Below are 22,977 nucleotides of genomic sequence, written 5' to 3'. Positions count from 1 at the left end.
AATAAAAAGATTTGGAAAATATCTGATGACGCCGAGTTGGCGGTACATTTGCTTTTCAAATTCTGCAATCGACTAAAATCTGTACGGCAGTTTATTCGTTTTATTGATTTCATTACATGATTTTGATTGGATAATTCATGGACTCGTTAGTCCAACCAAAAAATAACTCATAATACCAGCGTAGTTCGGCAAGGGTGGAAACTGGACTTTTATAGTCAGTTAACTCCCTTGCCTCAGGAAGATGTGATCTAATGACAAGCACGATGTCTCTTCCAGTACAGGCCCTGTATCAGAACAACCACCCAGAGTACCTGCAGTATATCTACTTGGTGGCCCCCATCTCCCTCGTCTTTCTCAACCCGCTCGGCTTTGTGTTGATGGAAATACACAAGCGTCGCACCGAGTCTGTGGACTCGACGCACTCCACACGTCGGCTCATCTGGCATGTGTTCAAGGGAATCATCACAAACCCCATTGTGTTCATGACAGCCATCGGAATAGCAGGAAACTTCATCTTCAAGCAGCACGTGCCCCTCATCCTTGATGACATTCTGACAGTTCTAGGTGAGTTGGTGAGGGAAGTCGGCTTTAGGCTGCGTCAGCAATTTTGCAATGATTTGCAGTCTTATAGGTAAGTTAAGTTCTTTTTAAGTACCTGCCTGCTATTCCAAGGCTGGTAATATTTCTGTCAGATGTGTAATTTATTCCTACCTGCCTGACTAGCAGTAGAACAATTTATTGCTACATTGACACTGACAGTTTTTAATGAGACCCTGATATGCAACTCACTTGAGAGCAAAAGCAACCTTTGTGATTATCAAGCTTACTTAATTTACTAATCCATGAAGATCCTGGTTAGAATTGATCTTCAGTGACAATGGGATCAAGTGGTCAGACCCGTGACTGGGTTGATGCATGTCAATTCTGTAGATCGATGGTCATGATGTCAGTCACTGGATTGGATTATTTATAGACATATAGCTGGAATATTGCTGGGTGTAACATTGAGCAACAAACAAATAAAACAACAAACAAGCTCATCCACATACAGAGGAACCTTGCTTGTCCAAAAACTTTTTTGAAAAACGAAAAATTAACGTATAATATGATCCGTTTATCCGGAAATCCGTTTTCCTGAATCTGATTGTGAATTTCACAAAGTAAGAATGCAATCATGGCAATAGACCGATCCAGTCCCATCCAATAAGTCTGCCCCAAACTGCCATCCTCGTTTTAGACCTTAAGGGGGGGACATGCATCTATGACGTCGCAGCCGGCAAAAGTTTGTTGAGCGGGCAATGAATTTGGCTTTGGATATTTTGGTACCAGTCGTTTGTCAAAAATATCTTAAGGGGAGGGTTATGCACGTTTTGTTTTGGGTTAGTTGTGGAATGGTTTATGGAGTGTGAAAATAAGACATGTGTCCGATGTAATGGTATATTGGCCAATATTGTTCAGTTAGGAGTCCCTATTGCTGAGAGTGAGAAGCGTACTTATGACTTTGAAACCACTCATGTCAGGCGGGACACGGATCAATAATTAAAGTGGAAAACATTGAGACGATCCAAGATAAAGTGAGCACCTGTAGTTAATTTTGAACACTGGTTTATTGTGTGTTGCAGGGAATGCGTTCAGTGCGGCTGCACTGTTCTACCTGGGCCTCAGTCTGGTGGGGAAGGTAAAGAGTCTCACCGGCATCGCGCTACTCGGCCCAGTCCTGCTCATCGGTGCAAAGTCGTAAGTTGGTTCATATTGCCAAGTTGGCCGACACTGAATATCTCTCCCTTTGTTTGCATTTGATCACAAACACATGTCTGACTGACACTGAATGGCTTTGAATGATGACAATGGCATTCATGATAATTGCAGACTCCTGCTTCCGCTGATAACGTGGGAGGTGATTGGCTGGCTAGATATGCAGTCCAAGTGTAATGACAGTGAGGCTCTCAGCATGTATGGCTTCCTGTACGGCACATTCCCCACAGCGCCCTCCGTCTTCCTCTATGCCAGTCAGTACGGCTTCGGACAGGATGTGGTAAGTCTTCTATGTGTCTTGTTTGTTAATGGTAAAAAAAGGCAACATTTTCCAGAGAATGATACATGATTTAGAAATGAGAGCAGATCTGCACCATCAATATCATTCACTCACCGTCTTCAGATTGCAACTGGCATGGTGGCAGGGACGTTCATCTCGGCACCCCTGATGTTTGTCTCGGCCAAGATGATGACAGTGGTGGTCAACAATGAGATGGACTACAAGGCTCTCCTCCTGGACACCAACTTCGACACCAGCATCGTCAGCACAATCTGCTGTGTGAGTCCTTAATACAGGGGGGGTGGTCGGGTAGCCTAGTGGTTAAAGCGTTCGCTCATCACACTGATGATACACTGATGCATCGGTGGATCGTGATTTTTAACTTCTCAATACAAGTATCCATCACAGTCGCACACTAAGTTAAAAATATTGATTCTTACCTCAAATGTTTGCTTTAATAACTGTCACACCAAACACTAATTAGAAATTGAAAAGAGTTGGGAAAAACATAAATATTTTGATCCATTGCACCATACTTGACACTGCCAAGTGCAAATCGTCAGTGAGCCAGGTATTTTTAGTTTTATTTCCAGAATGTTCACCGTTCATCTTTTATTCCCACATGAAACAACATGATTACAACCATTTTTACAAGAACTATTTTATCCTGCCTTTGGAAATCAGTTGAGATATGCTTTGATATCATAAAAATATAGTTTTTTGTTGCCATGGTTATTGATGTGTCTTTTTGTATGTTTTTTTGTTCCCCAGGTTTGGGTGATGGGCGTATTGATTCTCAGTGGCAAATGGCGACGTGTTCCACATAGATTTACGCTTTGTCTTGTCTTTTCTCAGGTTGGTGATAAAATTACAAATGATTTTGTTGACGATATTTGACTGACCAGTAATCTAAAAGTAATTGTTGAGTTAGCTCTGGATGAGATGAGATCGGTGAGAATGCTCTGTTCAGTACTACGTTGGTAACCCCTAAATGGTGAATAAAAGGTATGTGTGCCAAGAGGAAATTAGCATACTGTAGTGTGTGGATGTTGTCTGTGTTGCAGCTGGTATTGTGTGTGTGGATGTTGATGATGTCTGTGTGTGTTACAGCTGGTGTCGTGTGTTGATGTTGATGATGTCTCTGTGTGCTACAGCTGGTGTCGTGTGTTGATGTTGATGATGTCTCTGTGTGTTACAGCTGGTGTCGTGTGTGGATGTTGATTATGTCCCTGTGTGTTGCAGCTGGTGTCGTGTGTGGATGTTGATGATGTCCCTGTGTCCTACAGCTGGTGTCGTGTGTGGATGTTGATGATGTCTCTGTGTGTTGCAGCTGGTGTCGTGTGTGGATGTTGATGATGTCTCTGTGTGTTGCAGCTGGTGTCGTGTGTGGATGTTGATGATGTCCCTGTGTGTTACAGCTGGTGTCGTGTGTGGATGTTGATGATGTCCCTGTGTGTTACAGCTGGTGTCGTGTGTGGATGTTGATGATGTCTCTGTGTGCTACAGCTGGTGTCGTGTGTGGATGTTGATGATGTCTCTGTGTGCTACAGCTGGTGTCGTGTGTGTGGATGTTGATGATGTCCCTGTGTGCTACAGCTGGTGTCGTGTGTGGATGTTGATGATGTCCCTGTGTGCTACAGCTGGTGTTGTGTGTGGATGTTGATGATGTCTGTGTGTGCTACAGCTGGTGTCGTGTGTGGATGTTGATGATGTCTCTGTGTGCTACAGCTGGTGTCGTGTGTGGATGTTGATGATGTCTGTGTGTGCTACAGCTGGTGTTGTGTGTGGATGTTGATGATGTCGCTGTGTGCTACAGCTGGTGTCGTGTGTGGATGTTGATGATGTCGCTGTGTGCTACAGCTGGTGTCGTGTGTGGATGTTGATGTCGCTGTGTGCTACAGCTGGTGTTGTGTGTGGATGTTGATGATGTCTGTGTGTGCTACAGCTGGTGTTGTGTGTGGATGTTGATGATGTCTGTGTCTGCTACAGCTGGTGTCGTGTGTGGATGTTGATGATGTCCCTGTGTGCTACAGCTGGTGTCGTGTGTGTGGATGTTGATGATGTCTCTGTGTGTTGCAGCTGGTGTCATGTGTGGGGATGCTGATGTACACCGACAGTGACAAGGTGGCCATGTGGAAGGATTACCTCCAGATCACACTGCTCCTACTGGGGGTGTTCAGCACCCGAACGTGGACGGCCATGGTGTCTGTCGCACTCTGTCTTCTCCATGTCCGCGGCCTCTGCTTCCTGCTTCGTGTTCAAGTCTGGCTCATCTTCTTTGGATTTGGGTAAGTAATAGATTGAACCGTATCTGTCTCCATTGTTTCCGAATACCTGTGTCCCTATCAAGAGTTGAGTACTGTATGTGTCTCTGTTGTTTCCGAATACCTGTATCCCTGTCCAGAGTTGAGTACTGTATGTGTCTCTGTTGTTTCCGAATACCTGTATCCCTATCAAGAGTTGAGTACTATATGTGTCTCTGTTGTTTCCGAATACCTGTGTCCCTATCAAGAGTTGAGTACTGTATGTGTCTCTGTTGTTTCCGAATACCTGTTTCCCTGTCCAGAGTTGAGTACTGTATGTGTCTCTGTTGTTTCCGAATACCTGTTTCCCTGTCCAGAGTTAAGTACTGTATGTGGCTATTTTTCAGAATAATTGTATCCCTATCTAGAGTTGAGTACTGTATGTGTCTCTGTTGTTTCCGAATACCTGTTTCCCTGTCCAGAGTTAAGTACTGTATGTGGCTATTTTTCAGAATAATTGTATCCCTGTCCAGAGTTGAGTTCTGTATGTGTCTCTGTTGTTTCCGAATACCTGTATCCCTATCTAGAGTTGAGTACTATATGTGTCTCTGTTGTTTCCGAATACCTGTATCCCTATCTAGAGTTGAGTACTGTATGTGTCTCTGTTGTTTCCGAATGCCTGTATCCCTATCTAGAGTTGAGTACTGTATGTGTCTCTGTTGTTTCCGAATACCTGTATCCCTATCAAGAGTTGAGTACTGTATGTGTCTCTGTTGTTTCCGAATACCTGTATCCCTATCTAGAGTTGAGTAAGTACTGTATGTGTCTCTGTTGTTTCCGAATACCTGTTTCCCTGTCCAGAGTTGAGTTCTGTATGTGTCTGTTGTTTCCGAATACCTGTATCCCTATCTAGAGTTGAGTACTGTATGTGGCTATTTTTCAGAATAATTATATCCCTAATGAGAGTTGAGTGCTATATGTGTCTCTGTTGTTTCGGAATACCTGTATCCCTATCTAGAGTTGAGTACTATATGTGGCTATTTTTCAGAATAATTGTATCCCTTATGAGAGTTGAATTCTATATGTGTCTCTGTTGTTTCCAAATACCTGTGTCCCTATCAGTTGAGTACTATATGTGGCTATATTTAAGAATAATTGTATCCTTAATGAGAGTTGAGTACTATATGTGTCTCTGTTGTTTCCAAATACCTGTGTCCCTATCTAGAGTTGAGTACTATATGTGGCTATATTTCAGAATAATTGTATCCCTAATGAGAGTTGAGTTCTATATGGGTCTCTGTTGTTTCCGAATAACTGTATCCCTATCTAGAGTTGAGTACTATATGTGGCTATTTTTCAGAATAATTGTATCCCTTATGAGAGTTGAGTACTATATGTGTCTCTGTTGTTTCCGAATACCTGTATCCCTATCTAGAGTTGAGTACTATATGTGGCTATTTTTCAGAATAATTGTATCCCTTATGAGAGTTGAATTCTATATGTGTCTCTGTTGTTTCCGAATACCTGTGTCCCTATCTAGAGTTGAGTACTATATGTGGCTATATTTAAGAATAATTGTATCCCTAATGAGAGTTGAGTACTATATGTGTCTCTGTTGTTTCCGAATACCTGTGTCCCTATCTAGAGTTGAGTACTATATGTGGCTATATTTAAGAATAATTGTATCCCTAATGAGAGTTGAGTACTATATGTGTCTCTGTTGTTTCCGAATACCTGTGTCCCTATCAAGAGTTGAGTTCTGTATGTGTCTCTGTTGTTTCCGAATACCTGTATCCCTATCTAGAGTTGAGTACTATATGTGGCTATTTTTCAGAATAATTGTATCCCTTATGAGAGTTGAATTCTATATGTGTCTCTGTTGTTTCCAAATACCTGTGTCCCTATCAGTTGAGTACTGTATGTGGCTATATTTCAGAATAATTGTATCCCTAATGAGAGTTGAGTACTATATGTGTCTGTTGTTTCCGAATACCTGTGTCCCTATCTAGAGTTGAGTACTATATGTGTCTGTTGTTTCCGAATACCTGTATCCCTATCAAGAGTTGAGTTCTGTATGTGTCTCTGTTGTTTCCGAATACCTGTGTCCCTATCTAGAGTTGAGTACTATATGTGGCTATATTTCAGAATAATTGTATCCCTAATGAGAGTTGAGTTCTATATGGGTCTCTGTTGTTTCCGAATAACTGTATCCCTATCTAGAGTTGAGTACTATATGTGGCTATTTTTCAGAATAATTGTATCCCTTATGAGAGTTGAGTACTATATGTGTCTCTGTTGTTTCCGAATACCTGTATCCCTATCTAGAGTTGAGTACTATATGTGGCTATTTTTCAGAATAATTGTATCCCTAATGAGAGTTGAGTACTATATGTGTCTCTGTTGTTTCCGAATACCTGTGTCCCTATCAGTTGAGTACTATATGTGGCTATATTTAAGAATAATTGAATCCCTAATGAGAGTTGAGTACTATATGTGTCTCTGTTGTTTCCAAATACCTGTGTCCCTATCAGTTGAGTACTATATGTGGCTACATTTCAGAATAATTGTATCCCTAATGAGAGTTGAGTACTATATGTGTCTCTGTTGTTTCAGAATACCATTCTTGGTTGTGGGTGTCCTGTTTCTGCTCGGCCACGACCAGATGGTGCATGAGATGGACCCCTCTTTCCACATGGGGCAGGTGCAGGTAGGTCACACCTATAATTAACGACAACTCACCTGTATCTTCTCTCTCTTATAGACAGTAGTGTTCTTGTAGTACTTAACCTTCATTTGCCTTTATAGCTTAGAAATAATGAATAGCGTCATTAATTGTTTAAGACCATGGAAAGTTTGGAAGGTGATTTTTCTGGAAATGTAACATTTATTGTATGTATTAAATATGAAAACATTTCTGACATGTAACTCTTGTTTCATCAACTAGAGCGATGTCAGGTGTTACTGACCAAGCAGCTATTACCGGACAAGTTTCATTTCTGTATTTTTGTCTCAAGTCCGTGATCACGACAGCTATTACTATGCGCATGCCTTGAAAGAAAAACTCTCCTACCGGCAGAAAAAATTAAAAAAATCAAACCATGCAGAAAAGAAAACAGGAAAAAACAAACAACAGGCATCGCATCCTTACATGTGATGCATATGTGGGCGATAAAGGGGCTGAGCCAAAAAATCTGGCCAAAACAGGTATACCCCTTTCTAAGAATAAGTTCATAACATCATGTCTATTATGGTACACTACGCTATTTAGACCATTATGCAAGACTTTGTTGACCAAATATGGCCAAACAAGTGTTTGGAATCGCTAGATAAGAGTGTTTGGAAAAGCCCAACACAAGTATTCAGAATAGCCCCACACGAATGTTCGGAATAGCTCGACACGAGTGTTCAGAATACCTTGACAAGAGTATTCAGAATCATGAGAATAGCCCAACATGAGTGTTTGGAATAGCACGACAAGAGTGTTAGTGAAGCCCGACACAAGTGTTCGGAATAGCCCCACAAGAGTGTTCGGAATAGTTCGACAAGAGTGTTTGGAATAGTTCAACACGAGCGTTCAGGAATACCTTGACAAGAGTGTTCGGAATAGCCCGACGAGTGTTCAGAATAGTTCGACAAGAGTGTCGACATTAGCCCGACAAGAGTGTTCAAAATAGTTTGACATAAGTGTTCGGCCTTGCCTAAAAGAGTAAAACATATTAAAAGTTGATGATATCTACCTGCAACAGTCTTGTTGGGCGTAATTTACATGTTTCTACGTACGTGTGAATATGATGGCATTGAAAGGTTCGATGTATTATTGTATGTATTAATTATTGTTTCACGTAATGAAACACAGCAGAAATTAGTAGTGTTAGAATGTAGTGTTAGCTGTTTGGTAATACCCGACACCGCTCTATAGTTGTTTTATTTCTTTGTCAGTTTGTGAAAGTGATTTAATTTGAAATTTTCACTGTCTGATATATGTTTCCATGGTGTTTACTTGCTTTTCTAACTGAACACCACAAAAATAGATTAGAGTTTTCAAGCTTGTTATGTCCTATAGTGCCACAACAAAGTCTCTCTATATTTTTCTGCCTCCTATTTTGGGGTTGGGGACCTGGGATGAGGTAGGCTGCTCAGTAGGAGTGGAACTCGAGCAGAAATAATAGGGCTCAATTTAACTTTGTGATCATGCACCAGTGAAACCCATTATTGAAAAGTGCTATCTTATATTTACATCTACCGTGCATGTAAAACAAAAATATACTTTTTTTTGTCTAACCCACATGTCTTTTGAACACATTCAATACCTCTAAGCTTATTTACCATACTCTGTCAATACCGTATTCGACGTAATAAGCGCCCAGGGCGCTCTCAAAATTAGAAATAGGGGGCGCTTATTAGAATATTATTTTGAGTTGAAAGATCGTAAATTTCTTGGTTTATGCTAACAGCCTGAAATGTTTACATACGACATATATATTTTTCAAGAATTTAATTGCCCATAATTAAGGGTGATATAACACACGAGTGCGTATTATGCACGAATAAATAAGTCTTGTGTGCATTGATCAATCGAAAGGGGTGCTGATTGGGATTGTTCACTAGCCAATATATTAGCAAATATTGCCGTGGGCGCTAATTAGACCAGGGCGCTGATTACGTCGAATACGGTATATGTAATTTGTCTTGCTTTATTGGGCTTGACGTCATGTGGTTACTTCAAAATCATGTGCACATGTTTCAACTTTGATAGATTTGATACCAGGAGGCAACCTGGTTTTGTCTGGTGCAACTAGGTATCAATGTTGACATACACCTGGTGCAAGTTAAATCAAGTTCCTTAAATCGAGCCCTATCAATTATTTCTTTTTCTTTTCCTATTATAAATGACTATCATCTTTTTGAAACTTTTATTTATGAATAAATCTTCAGTTGATTTTGTTGTGTCTATGGGCATCCATTAACTAGATTTAATAATGTAGATTATTTAATTATTACCACATAGTTATTGCATGCAAACTTGAGCGATTTCTTTTATTTATGCTTTTAAAGATGGTTTATTTTTAACACGTTACAAACAATTGAACATGTGGAACGATTTTGGGTGGACGAAATGGTCAGCATTCAGATTCAGAGTAGTGTGAATCATGTTAAATAATTGACGTTGAATAATGTAACAAAATATTCTTATCATCATTTTCCAGATCAATTGTATTAATTAGAAAAGCCATGAATATATGGGTTAGAACAGGTCTTCAGCAACTCATACTTCTCGTTGGAGGTGAAGTTGCTTGTCGTAGCAGGTGACTAATGGGATCAGGTGGTCAGGCTCGGTGACATGGTTGATGCATGTCATCGTATCCCGATTGCGTAGATTGATGCTTGTGATGTCAATCATTTAATTGATTGGTCCATTTTTGATTATTTACGGACTGCCGACAAACAAACAAACAATAATTGATAGCCCCATGTAGAAAGGGATACGTTTGACAGTTTCTGCCAAAGGTCAAATTCACTCTCGAGGTCAGACTAACTAAAGTGCTCAATGTCGTTGTGTGAACTTAGGTACACATCCTCAGGGGTGGGCATTGAAGTGGTAAGGTTTTCATCGACCTTCATTGTAGGTCAAGTTCATTGGAATGGTGATTCTTCAGGTAGTTCTGACTCCTTGTACAGAAAGCAACTCCTGTGTTTATCTGACACATTTGTGAGAGATTATTCCCATGTTTTTATCTAGAAATAATCAAGCAAATGATTGGCTGAAAATGAAGGCCAATTTTATTAACAGAGAAGTGCATATGACTTTTGTGTTAAGTAGCTATAGGCTGACTGACTGACTGACTGACTGACTGACTGACGTTGGGGATTTTACGTGCGCTTTCCGACTGCAAGCATATGTCGCACATGGCATGCTATAGGCATGGGACTTGATGTTTTAAAGTTGTCATGTGTGAGTGTTCCGAAACCAGAAGTAATGGAGTGAAAACACAGTTTTAAAGTTAGCTGGATTTGACAACATTAGGGATATCATATGGTTGATCTTTATAGATATTGGTGAAAAAAAATGTGTCTATCTAAATTGGTGAGGTCAGCTGCCATCTCACCTGGTTTGGTCAAATGTCATGATAAATTAAATTTGATGGCTCTAGTCTTAAAGGACCAAAATAAATTTGATGACTCAAGTCTTAAAGGACCAAAATAAATTTGACGACTCAAGTCAAATGTACATGTTCAGTTGTTTGTTGTCACAGTTTTTCACACTTTTCACACCTTACCTATCTTAACCTCTCCCTTCTGGTGTGGTTGCTGTTTTTCAGATGATATTGGGACCCGAAAATCAACACCGAGATCTTGCACTGTTAATGGTACTTTTGGAAAAATGTCACTGTTTCTATGCATCTTGTAGTGTACATAATTTATCATGTTTGAGTCTAATGTTGTTGAAATGTTTAATATTTACATTATAATTGTTACGAATAATGTTTAATAATGATTATAATGTTTGTGGTTAATGTTCCATGTAAATCCGTGTTCAATTACATGCATGGCATGACTGTTATCGGCATGAATTATTAGCTAGCGAAATGAAATCTACTGGTTTTCTTTAAATGTGTTAAAAGGATTTAGTGAGCGTGACATAACCATTTAGGATCCTGTGGGGCTTCGGGGTATGAACAGAGGGCCCCAGCAACCTGTGCTTGTCATAGGAGGCCACTAAGAGGATTGGGTGGTCATTTCTGTAACTTGGTTGATTGCATGATGTCAATCACTGGATTGTCTGATCCAGACTCGATTATTTACAGACTGACGTAATGTAGCTGGAATATTGCTGACCGTGCCGTTAAAATCAAATTAAGATCCTTGTTCTATGGTTCATGCTATACACATGTGGTTCACGCTATGCACATGTGGTTCATGCTATGCACATGTGGTTCATGCTATGCACATGTGGCTCATGCTATACACAGGCGGTTCATGCTATACACAGGTGGTTCATGCTATACACATGTGGTTCATGCTATGCACATGTTCATGCTATACACAAGTGGTTTATGCTATACACATGTGGTTCATGCTATACACATGTGGTTCATGCTATACACATGTGGTTCATGCTATACACATGTGGTTCATGCTATACACATGTGGCTCATGCTACACACATGTGGTTCATGCTATGCACATGTGGTTTATGCTATACACATGTGGTTCATGCTATGCACATGTGGTTCATGCTATACACATGTGACTCATGCTATACACATGTGGCTCATGCTATACATATGTGGTTCATGCTATGCACATGTGGTTTATGCTATACACATGTGGCTCATGCTATACACATGTGGCTCATGCTACACACATGTGGTTCATGCTATACAGATGTTGTTTAATGCTATACACATGTGGTTCATGCTATGCACATGTTCATGCTATACACATGTGGCTCATGCTATACACATGTGGTTCATGCTATACACAAGTGGTTCATGCTATACACATGTGGTTTATGCTATGCACATGTGGTTCATGCTATGCACATGTGGTTCATGCTATACACAGGCGGTTCATGCTATACACAGGTTCATGCTATACACATGTGGCTCATGCTATACACATGTGGTTTATGCTATACACATGTGGCTCATGCTATACACATGTGGCTCATGCTACACACATGTGGTTCATGCTACACAGATGTTGTTTAATGCTATACACATGTGGTTCATGCTATGCACATGTTCATGCTATACACATGTGGCTCATGCTATACACATGTGGTTCATGCTATACACAAGTGGTTCATGCTATACACATGTGGTTTATGCTATGCACATGTGGTTCATGCTATGCACATGTGGTTCATGCTATACACAGGCGGTTCATGCTATACACAGGTTCATGCTATACACAGGCGGTTCATGCTATACACAGGTTCATGCTATACACAAGTGGTTCATGCTATACACATGTGGTTCATGCTATACACAAGTGGTTCATGCTATACACATGTGGTTCATGCTATGCACATGTTCATGCTAAACACATGTGGTTCATGCTATACACATGTGGTTCATGCTATACACATGTGGTTCATGCTATGCACATGTGGTTTTTGTGAGAGTCTGCTGATAGAGTGGAAGGTCGGGGGTTCGATCACAATCCGCATCACACCATATCTTAATGGGCTAGCACTATATACTCGGCATAAGTCCGGGCTAGCACAAGTAGACACACACATGTGTGCATGCACGTCACTATATGAATGCAACAGTCTTGAACCAGACATTAAATCTCATTATGGAGGTGCCTAGTTTGAATTGATCCCCACCAACCTGTGATTGTCATAGCAGGCGAATTAATGGATGATGTTGTGAGGAGTGTTTCGTTGTATGGTATCCCAACGGTGAATTGCTCACATCACATATCTGGTCCAGATTCGGATTATTTACAGGCTACTGTTATTGAGCTGAAATATTGCTGAGTGATATTAAACAACTGAGCAAACACAATATAGGCATACTCAGTCACAACCCGTGCTGGTTCCAGGTTAGATTTGGTCCCTTGCAACCAATGCTGGTTGTAAGATGTGCCTTAATGGACTGGGTAGTCAGACTTGGTGACTTGGTGTCAACATGCCCCGACGATGTGGATCGATGCTCATATTATCAATCACTGGATTATCTGGGCCAGACTCGATTATTCTCTTTCTGATTAAATCCTCCTTGGGGCACTTATTGCATTTTCCAGGCTACAGAAAATCTACATGACATGTTGTAACTATTTTGTTCCTAATAAAATATTACCCCCCTAAAAAACAACGTTTTTTTGTGTATGATGTACGACCACCCTAACAGGGCCTCTCCCTACTTTGGCGCCAAACGCCAAGGGAAGCAACTCACACCCAAATCACTTTCCACATGTCATCCGTCAATATAGATGTACTTGAGAGAGCTCATAAAAAAATTTCTTCTGTCAAAAAATCGATTAAACGATCATAAGAGTTGAAGACATGGCTGAACAAACTGTATGTGTGGTAAATTCTCTTTTCTTTTGCAAAGGCGTAACACCTCGCATTTACTTTAAGTTTGATGTTGTAAATTCGGCGTCCATGTGTACGTGGCATGTCCATTCAGTAATGGCCGCCGCTTGGTAGTCATCATTGTTTTTTGATACTCTAACTCATGATCGTTTATAAAAACGACATGGTTGTTCATTATCATTGCAATGTAAACTACGTATTCCTATTATAACCTGAAGTAGTTTAAATTAATAAGAGACTCTTAACGTCCCAATAAATTAACTCAGGCTTTCTCCGTATATCGGACGTCAGAAGCTTGTTGTTTGTTTTTTAAATTATTAGCTCCTTTATAATGTATATACATTATATCGTATATTACATAACGCTTTTGCACGGCACCTTAATCTGTGGCACCGAGCTGAAGGCGGCTTACGTCTGGTTTGAGGAGCAGTTTCGTAATGCCGGCCAACAGCTTCGGATTACGGTCCACTCAGCTTACCTTTCTGCAGTGCAGAGGGAGCTGATAGGGGAGGGCCAGGGCGACTCGTCGGAGTTAGCCAGGCAACTCACTGAGGTACATAGTCATTTGGCGAGGGACGCTATACGTAGTTGTGCCTCCCAAATGATGTGCGCAATCATGGGCATGCGTAGGCTATGGATGTCTGTTTCTAAGTATTCAGAATCCACACGCCAAGAGCTACTGGCGCTCCCCTTTCGGATGGGTTCTACCCTTTTCCCGGGGGCGCAGCAGGTAGTTCAGGGAAGCCGCGGAGCTCTACTCCTCCATCAAGGATTCCAAAGCCTTGTTGAAAGTGCCTAGTAAACCCCACAAACAGCCATCCCCACTTGACTCCTCCCATGTCGAGACGCCGGCTCGGCAACCCAAGCCTTCCTCGAAGCAGCCGCTTCCATCAGGCAGGGGCTCGGGGAGGGGCAAGAAAGGCAAAGGCAGGGGCCGAGGCGCAGGTAAATCCCAGCAGCCTTTTCGAGGTGCAAGGAACCCACAGGGTTCGCCCCGGGTGGACCTACAAAGACCAGTCGCAGAACTGTCTACTGTCGGGATTCACTCCCTCAAGCCAACAGTCCCCGTAGGCGGCCGCCTTACTCTATTCCTGCCGGAATGGGAGAAGGTAACATCCAACCCCTGGGTCCTGTCCACACTCAGGGAAGGCCACTTGCCTCAATGGAGACTGCCTCCGCCACCCTTCTCCGGGATAAGGCACACCCCAATGCCCGCTACCCGAGAGAAGACAGAAATACTAAGGGCCGAGGTCGTAGCGCTTTTACAGAAGGCGGCTATAGAACCAGTACCCTTGGGACAGGAAAACGAGGGTTATTACTCGACATATTTTCTAGTCACCAAAAAAAGCGGAGGGTTCAGACCCATTCTCAACTTGAGAAGGCTGAACAAATTAATAGAGGTACCGTCCTTCAAGATGGAGACACTGCGCGCAGTGATCTCCGCTGTAGAGACAGGGGAATGGCTGACGTCAATAGACCTCAAAGACGCCTACCTCCACGTACCCATACACCCCGAATTCAAGAAATACCTAAGGTTTTCTTTCGACGGGGGGTGTTATCAGTTCCGGGTTCAACCATTCGGGATCGCTACGGCCCCGAGGGTGTTCACCAAGCTGATGTTGATTACTGCCCAAGTGGCCAGATTGAAAGGGCGGTTATGTCACCCGTACCTCGACGACTGGTTACTACGTGCACTATCTCACCACATGAGTGAGTGAGTGAGTATGGTTTTACGCCGCTTTTAGCAATATTCCAGCAATATCACGGAGGGGGACACCAATAATGGGCTTCACACATTGTACCCATGTCAGGAATCGAACCCGGGTCTTCGGCATGACGAGCGAACGCTTTAACCACTAGGCTACCCGACCGCCCCCTCACCACATGAGCCAGATGGCGACACAAGAGGTGTTAGACATTCTGATTACGCTCGGGTGGATAGTCAATTTAAAGAAGTCGGATCTGACCCCAGCTCAGAATTTGACTTTCTTGGGCGCGAATTTCAACACAGAGAGAGGGATTGTCTCCCTAACTCAAGACCGCATTGCAAAGGTCAGGAGCGTAACTTTACAGTTCCTTACCTCCAACAGGCACACTGCTCATACTTGGCTTCCAGTTGCTAGGCAACATGGCGGCGACAGTAGATGTGGTTTGGCGAGCGCACTTAAGAATGCGACCCATTCAACAAGCGTTGCGCCAGCTATGGGCGAATTCGGAGGACCTCGAGACGATACTCGAGACCCCGACATGGCTCATTACACACCTTCAGTGGTGGACCGAGGTCGGGAATCTGTCCCGGGGGCTCCCCCTCGACACTCCCGTTCCGTCTCTCACAGTTCAAACAGATGCGTCACTCTCCGGCTGGGGAGGCGTTCTGAACGATCACACAGCATCGGGACTATGGTCCCAGCAAGAGATCTCACTGCACATCAATGTGCTCGAACTGAGAGCAGTCAGGTTGGTGTTCCAATGCTTCCAGGATATGCTTCGGAGCCATGTGGTTCGTCTAGAGATGGACAACCAAACGGCGATGACTTACATCAGGAAGCAGGGGGGAACGGTGTCTACGTCACTCCTCCAAGAGACGTGGCAGTTCCTCCTGTGGTGCGATACCCACGACATCAGGGTGATAACTGTTTATCTCCCGGGGGGTAGACAACGTCTGCGCGGACGCTCTGTCTCGCCGGATCCTCGCTCCTCACGAGTGGAGGCTTGACCTGGGGATATTCGGAGTTATCTCCCGTTTGTACGGGTCGTTCCAGGTGGATCTGTTTGCGTCTGGAGCGAATTACCAGATACCAACGTTCTACTCCCGAGTCCCCGACCCGAGGTCGGTGGCATCGGTGGCATCGGACGCCTTCCAGAGTTGGTTTCCCGTAATTCTCAGGTTTCTGGCTCAGCCTCCTGTTCTATTACCTTTACGACCGGACCTCCTATCCCAGAACGGGGCCCTCCACCCGAATCCCAGGATTCAGTGGGTGGCTTGGCCACTGTCAAGAATCGCCTCCAGAAGAGCGGTATTTCTGCACGAGTTGCAGACACAATACTGGCTTCGCGGAGGGATTCGACAAACGTTCAGTATGAGGATAGATGGGCCTGCTATGCCCGATGGTGTGTCGATAGGGGGGTTCCAGATCCCTTTTCTGTGGATCTAGTAGCTGTCCTGGAGTTCCTCCAGTCGCGACTAGACGACGGATTGGCTGCATCGACAGTCAGGGGTACTCCACGGCTATTGCAGCTTTTCACGTACCTATCGACGGGGCACTTCTGGGTGCGCACCCTTTAGTACAGCTTTTTCTAGCAGGTGTGGACAGGATCCGACCGACTGTCCGGCGGATCAGACCCCCTTGGGACTTGTCAATGGTTCTTGATTGGCTGTCGGGTCCTTCCTTTCGGAATCTATCGTCTCTCTCCCTTCAGCTGTTGAGCTGGAAGGCGGCGTTCCTTGTGGCCGTGACGTCAGGTAGACGTGTAGGCGACATTCACGCAATGTCCGCCGATCCCGAGCTGACCATCTTTCACCGGGACAGAGTCCCTCTAGCCTGACTAAGGGATTCTCCATAGTTTTCGAAGTCCCCGTAAAATTCACTCGTATACGGTGAAAAAAAAAGGGGGGGTGTGTGTATTTGAGTTCTCAATATTTACTAAAGTATAATTATCAACTTTGGTTACGACCACGCCCTGTCTTCAGCCCCCGCCTCTCAACGGTGGAGCTATACGATAAGGTTTGGTTTTTTTTAAATAAAGGAACTCTCTTATTAAAACGATGTTATTTACGCTTGTTGAAGACGGATGCCGCTACCTAAGTAATCTTTGGGAGTCTGTCTTTATGCAATAAGTGCCCCAAGGAGGATTTAATCAGAAAGAGAATTTTACAAACCTGTAGAGGTTATGAATTCTCTAATGTAATCCTCCTTGGGGCACGGCCACCCACCGCCCCACATACCGTCTGCAAGAAGACATATGGAAAGTGATTTGGGTGTGAGTTGCTTCCCTTGGCGTTTGGCGCCAAAGTAGGGAGAGGCCCTGTTTGGGTGGTCGTACAACATACACAAAAAACGTTTTTTAGGGTGATAATATTTTATTAGGAACAAAATAGTTACAACATGTCATGTAGATTTTCTGTAGCCTGGAAAATGCAATAAGTGCCCCAAGGAGGATTTCATCAGAGAATTCATAACCTCTACAGGTTTGTAAAATTTACAGGCAGCTGTCAAAGAGCTGGAATATTGCTGACTATAGTGTTAAGCCATAAGCAATTATCAAACACACATACTCACTCACTCCCTCACTCACTCTGTTTTTATGCCGATAAGCCACATGAATTTATCAGCTTGAAATTTCTGAGCTTGAATCTGCATTGAATGCTAGTAATGTTTTCCTTGTAAATGTACATTTAGCATGTTTGGATGAATAAGAATGCATAAATAATTAAAGTCAAAGGGAGGTAATTTGCTGTATCTTTTCTTTGTAATTTTGTGTCTTTTTTTTTTAATTGTACCCGTTTTCATTCAATGTTTATCACACATTATTGAAATGAGTTGGCACATTCACCATAATGAAATGAAATTTTGTAACAGTAAAACAATTGGTATAAATATTTTGTCGAATTTGAACATGTATAGCATTTTCAGACACATCCAAATATGCGTCATCAGTAAGCTTTCCTGTTATCAGTTTTCTCCTCTCAATGGATGCTTAAGCTAAATAGACCCTGCCAGAGTAATAATCTTGCTTGTATGATGGCGAAAGGTGCTGCGTTACCTTGAAGTACCTATTTGACCCAGTGGGCATCCTGGGATAGAATAGTTCCCTAGCAACCTGTACATGTCGTAAGAGGCACTTACTTGGGGCAATGGTATGGATCAGTTATCAGTGTGCGGAATTTAGAGGGTCACTGGGTTGAACTCCTATGAATCCATGGTCCAATCAACCTTTGACTTTTTATATTGGGGTCATGACATGGCCCACATTAATTTCATGCTTTAATGTCGGCCACGGGTTATAACAGGGTAATTTAAGTTGATCAAATTGTAGTAGTGTAAAATGTTATTTTACACGTCATGGTGGGGTAGTACTGTGGGTTGGGTGTCTGTTTGACATGCCTGAATTCGAGTGTGGAATCTGTTCTTGTATTATTTGCTGCAGTACAGTAATGTGTGACGTAATTCTCTCTGTCATTCAGCTTTATCGCTCTAGAGAGTGCAGCTATCTGAAATCTGTGACTGACCACAACTTTAAGTTTTGTGTACCTGTAGTCCAGAAAAACTTGTAAAATGTGAAATTTAGAAAATGTGAAAAAATTGTTCCAATCTGGAGTAAATTTTATTTTCACTTGTCTGTAAAAAACATCTGCCACAGAGATAGCATGTAGTTAATGGTCAGTCTGGAAGTCTACAAGGAAATATCTCTGGTCTTGCCTGAATTTCACTAGTCTTGGACTAGTGGAGTAATGGTAAGCTCAAACCCTGCCAATCGATTAGGATAATGATTTTTTATTCAGTACAGATTTCTGCTCATAAGGCAAGAGAAAAAGAGCATTTTACTGTTCAGGATGTTTAGGATTTTAGTTTTTGTGTTTCCAAGGCAACTGTTTGGACATAGGTTCCAATGAGGCTACGGTTTGGCTTCGGGCAAGACTCATAAACCATTCACTTTTTCTTGGATGTTTGTATGCACATGTTATGTGTATCAACAAGGTGGTAAATGTATTTGGCCTACATCGCTTTGAGCTTGCCCCATTATGACTGCAATCCCTTGTAAAGTGGTGCTCCGTGCCATATCACTCGCTTGCTTCGATTGGCCCAATCTCACTTAGGTATCAATGACAACCAGCATAGTACAAAACTGTTGGGTTTTGCAGCACGTATAATTTGTTTAGTGTTGAAATAGAAGCAACTGCAGTTCATTAACTTATTTGGGGGCACGGGTGGCCCAGTCGTCTAAGTTGCCGCGATTCGCTGTGCAGAGTTGCGTCTCCTGGACACGCCAGAAACCTATGATTGTGGGTTCGAATCCCGGTTCGCCCCAATTATGTTTCTAGGTTTGTCAGCACCATACCCGTGCTCGTGGGTTTCACCGAAGTGGTAAACGTCTGAGACCTGCATCACTTCGGGCTTTCCTCCCACATTAAGCTGACACGCCGTGATATAACTGGAATAATGTTAAAAGCGGCATTAAACCCAACTCACTCACTCAATAACTTATTTGAAATACCTTCAGAGAGAATTTAAGAATGTTCAATGTTTTTAATTTTCTGAGTGTATCTCTCCTTGCAGTCTATGGTGTCGATTCTGGTGCTGGTTCTTGGCATTGGTATTTCAATCTTCGCATTGGTCATCCGTCAGCGAAATGACCGACTGTATGTGGTTGAGAGCAGAGAGAGATCCGAAGGTAGACCAGCTACAGGAAGTGGCATCCAGCAGACAGAGGGCAGTGCTGTCAAGCGTACTCCCGCCGACAGCAGTGACGTCAGCAACTCCAACCCGACTAAGTATGACGCCTGTAATGGACCTGTGACAGGTAATAGTTACCATGGTAACTTTAGTTTTGTGTCAGAGAAGTTGCAGATGCAGTACCAAGACAGTACACTAGGCTTTCTGACCAAAGCTTGAGGTCATTTGAAAGAGGTTACAATTTCTTGTTTTATGATGAAAATATTGTCTTGGATTCCTAATAAAGGTGAGCTTCTGTACCTCAAGTCCCCTTTGTTTCAATAACAAGGTTGAAGGTGACACTGTCCTTTTCATCCCTGCAGTGATATGACTGAAATACTAGCGAAAGAACCCGTGAAGATCTGGGTTAGAATTGATCTTTAGTAACCTATGCTTGTAAGAGGCAACTAATGGGATCGGTTGGTCAAACTTACTGACTTTGTTGATGCATGTCATCGTATTACAATTGTGTACATTGATGCTAATGATCTCAATCACTGGGTTGTCTGGTCTAGGCTTGATTATTTATAGACCTATAGGTGGAATATTGAGAGTGCTGTATTAAACAACAAACAAAGAAAACAAAAACAACTATCTGCTTAACTCAAAGCTGTGATATAAATGAATTATTGTCCAAGGGGGTTGATATCAAACTCAATCACTCTTAAGCCATGATATATACTGTCCATAAAAAGTTAATATCTAACTCACTCACTCGAAGCTGTGATATAACAAAAGTACTGTCCAAAGATGCATTAAACCCACCACGCACTCGTTCCTCCCTCGCTCCTCCCTACCTTGTTCCTCCCTCCCTGAATACCTCACTCACTCACTCACTCACTCACTCACTCACTCGTTCGTGTATTTCCAGTTCCCAGCATAGAGGACATCATTCCCTTCCCCAGTTCCCCTAAAAGAGAAGAAACTGGCAGTGTCACATCCGACCAATCACAAGGCTCCGATACCATGCTCTTCCCCAGCATCGATGAGCGTACATGTCTGGTTGGGCGGTGCAATACGACCCAGAAGCGGCAGTGTATCGGTCGACTGCGATCCTACATGACGAAAGTGAACGTTCAAATGGATGACCCACAGGCGGAGGAACCTCAGCAGTCATACTCTATGTTGCAAGAGGAATACCAGACTGGACACCATCTTGTTTTGCTGCTGCTGCTGATACTGTCCATGTTCATAGTGAGTAGTCAGTACGAGGCCGGCCGGCCGGCCACAACCTTGGCCAATAACTTCCTGCCAATAGCTGGTCAGTTAGTGTTTTGGGGAATCAAAAGGACGTCCTAGTCAAAATTTGAGTTGGACATTATTATCATGATTTTGTTTCGTTTTTCAGGGTTTGTTTTTGTGCGTGTGGCGATTGTTCAACAGTCATCCCACAGGGATATACATCGAGATTGAGTTCCTGGATGGTGTCTTCAACTATGGGCAGGTAAGGAAATTGTCTTCTACTATGGGCAGGTAAGGAAATTGTCTTCTACTATGGGCAGGTAAGCAAATTGTCTTCTACTATGGGCAGGTAAGCAAATTGTCTTCTACTATGGGCAGGTAAGGAAATTGGCTTCTACTATGGGCACGGAAGGAAATTGTCTTCTACTATGGGAAGGTAAGGAAATTGTCTTCTACTATGGGCAGGGAAGGAAATTGTCTTCTACTATGGGCAGGGAAGGAAATTGTCTTCTACTATGGGCAGGTAAGGAAATTGTCTTCCACTATGGGCACGGAAGGAAATTGTCTTCTACTATGGGCAGGTAAGGAAATTGTCTTCCACTATGGGCAGGAAAGGAAATTGTCTTCTACTATGGGCAGGGAAGGAAATTGTCTTCTACTATGGGCAGGGAAGGAAATTGTCTTCTACTATGAGCAGGTAAGGAAATTGTCTTCTACTATGAGCAGGTAAGGAAATTGTCTTCAACTATGAGCAGGGAAGCAAATTGTCTTCTACTATGGGCAGGTAAGGAAATTGTCTTCTGCTATGAGCAGGTAAGGAAATTGTCTTCAACTATGAGCAGGGAAGCAAATTGTCTTCTACTATGGGCAGGGAAGCAAATTGTCTTCTACTATGAGCAGGTAAGGAAATTGTCTTCTACTATGGGCAGGTAAGGAGATTGTCTTCTACTATGGGCAGGGAAGGAAATTGTCTTCTACTATGGGCAGGGAAGGAAATTGTCTTCTACTATGGGCAGGGAAGCAAATTGTCTTCTACTATGAGCAGGTAAGGAAATTGTCTTCTACTATGGGCAGGGTAGGAAATTGTCTTCTACTATGGGAAGGTAAGGAAATTGTCTTCCACTATGGGCAGGGAAGGAAATTGTCTTCTACTATGGGAAGGTAAGGAAATTGTCTTCCACTATGGGCAGGTAAGGAAATTGTCTTCTACTATGGGCAGGTAAGGAAATTGTCTTCTACTATGGGCAGGTAAGGAAATTGTCTTCAACTATTGGCAGGTAAGGAGATTGTCTTCTACTATGGGCAGGTAAGGAGATTGTCTTCTACTATGGGCAGGGAAGCAAATTGTCTTCTACTATGGGCAGGTAAGGAGATTGTCCTCTACTATGGGCAGGTAAGGAGATTGTCTTCTACTATGGGCAGGGAAGGAAATTGTCTTCTACTATGGGCAGGTAAGGAGATTGTCTTCTACTATGGGCAGGTAAGGAAATTGTCTTCTACTATGGGCAGGTAAGGAAATTGTCTTCAACTATTGGCAGGTAAGGAGATTGTCTTCTACTATGGGCAGGTAAGGAGATTGTCTTCTACTATGGGCAGGGAAGCAAATTGTCTTCTACTATGGGCAGGTAAGGAGATTGTCCTCTACTATGGGCAGGTAAGGAGATTGTCTTCTACTATGGGCAGGTAAGGAGATTGTCTTCAACTATTGGCAGGTAAGGAGATTGTCTTCTACTATGGGCAGGTAAGGAGATTGTCTTCTACTATGGGCAGGGAAGGAAATTGTCTTCTACTATGGGCAGGTAAGGAGATTGTCCTCTACTATGGGCAGGTAAGGAGATTGTCTTCAACTGTGGGTGAGTGAGGAGATAGAGTTTCTGAGTGGTGCCTTCAACTACTGGCACTAGGTTTCATTGAGATTCTGTTCTATTCTACTTTGAAGGACTGATCTGTAGATTCAGAATACATAAGTATCAGTTTGAATCACCATAACACATGTGACTGGCAAAGGAATTCCATTTGCAACAAATTGTTTGTCAA

The 22,977-nt window shown here is 42.8% G+C and overlaps 1 protein-coding gene across 4 annotated transcripts in view; it reads left to right on the top strand.

Moving 5' to 3' along the window:
- LOC139464880 (lysosomal cholesterol signaling protein-like) overlaps positions 1–22,977 on the top strand; it is a 47,202-nt gene that overhangs the window by 12,876 nt on the left and 11,349 nt on the right. For 3 of the 4 annotated variants that reach the window (XR_011653131.1, XR_011653132.1, XM_071246448.1), the window contains exons 3-13: positions 277–564; positions 1,623–1,737; positions 1,870–2,035; positions 2,159–2,314; positions 2,807–2,890; positions 4,115–4,323; positions 6,892–6,985; positions 10,599–10,646; positions 19,603–19,846; positions 20,630–20,952; positions 21,107–21,202. Coding sequence is in view for 2 of the 4 variants with exons in the window: in XM_071246448.1 (XP_071102549.1) it covers positions 277–564; positions 1,623–1,737; positions 1,870–2,035; positions 2,159–2,314; positions 2,807–2,890; positions 4,115–4,323; positions 6,892–6,985; positions 10,599–10,646; positions 19,603–19,846; positions 20,630–20,952; positions 21,107–21,202 (1,823 nt within the window). In the remaining 2 variants the exon portion in view is untranslated. The remainder of the gene's footprint in view (positions 1–276; positions 565–1,622; positions 1,738–1,869; positions 2,036–2,158; positions 2,315–2,806; positions 2,891–4,114; positions 4,324–6,891; positions 6,986–10,598; positions 10,647–19,602; positions 19,847–20,629; positions 20,953–21,106; positions 21,203–22,977) is intronic. The other variant, XM_071246449.1, reaches the window with a different exon arrangement.

This window comes from Haliotis cracherodii, unplaced genomic scaffold (assembly GCF_022045235.1).
Source record: "Haliotis cracherodii isolate W230 unplaced genomic scaffold, xgHalCrac1.p SCAF_17, whole genome shotgun sequence".
Classification (NCBI taxonomy): Eukaryota; Metazoa; Mollusca; class Gastropoda; order Lepetellida; family Haliotidae; genus Haliotis; species Haliotis cracherodii.
This window is presented reverse-complemented; position numbering and strand designations above follow the sequence as displayed.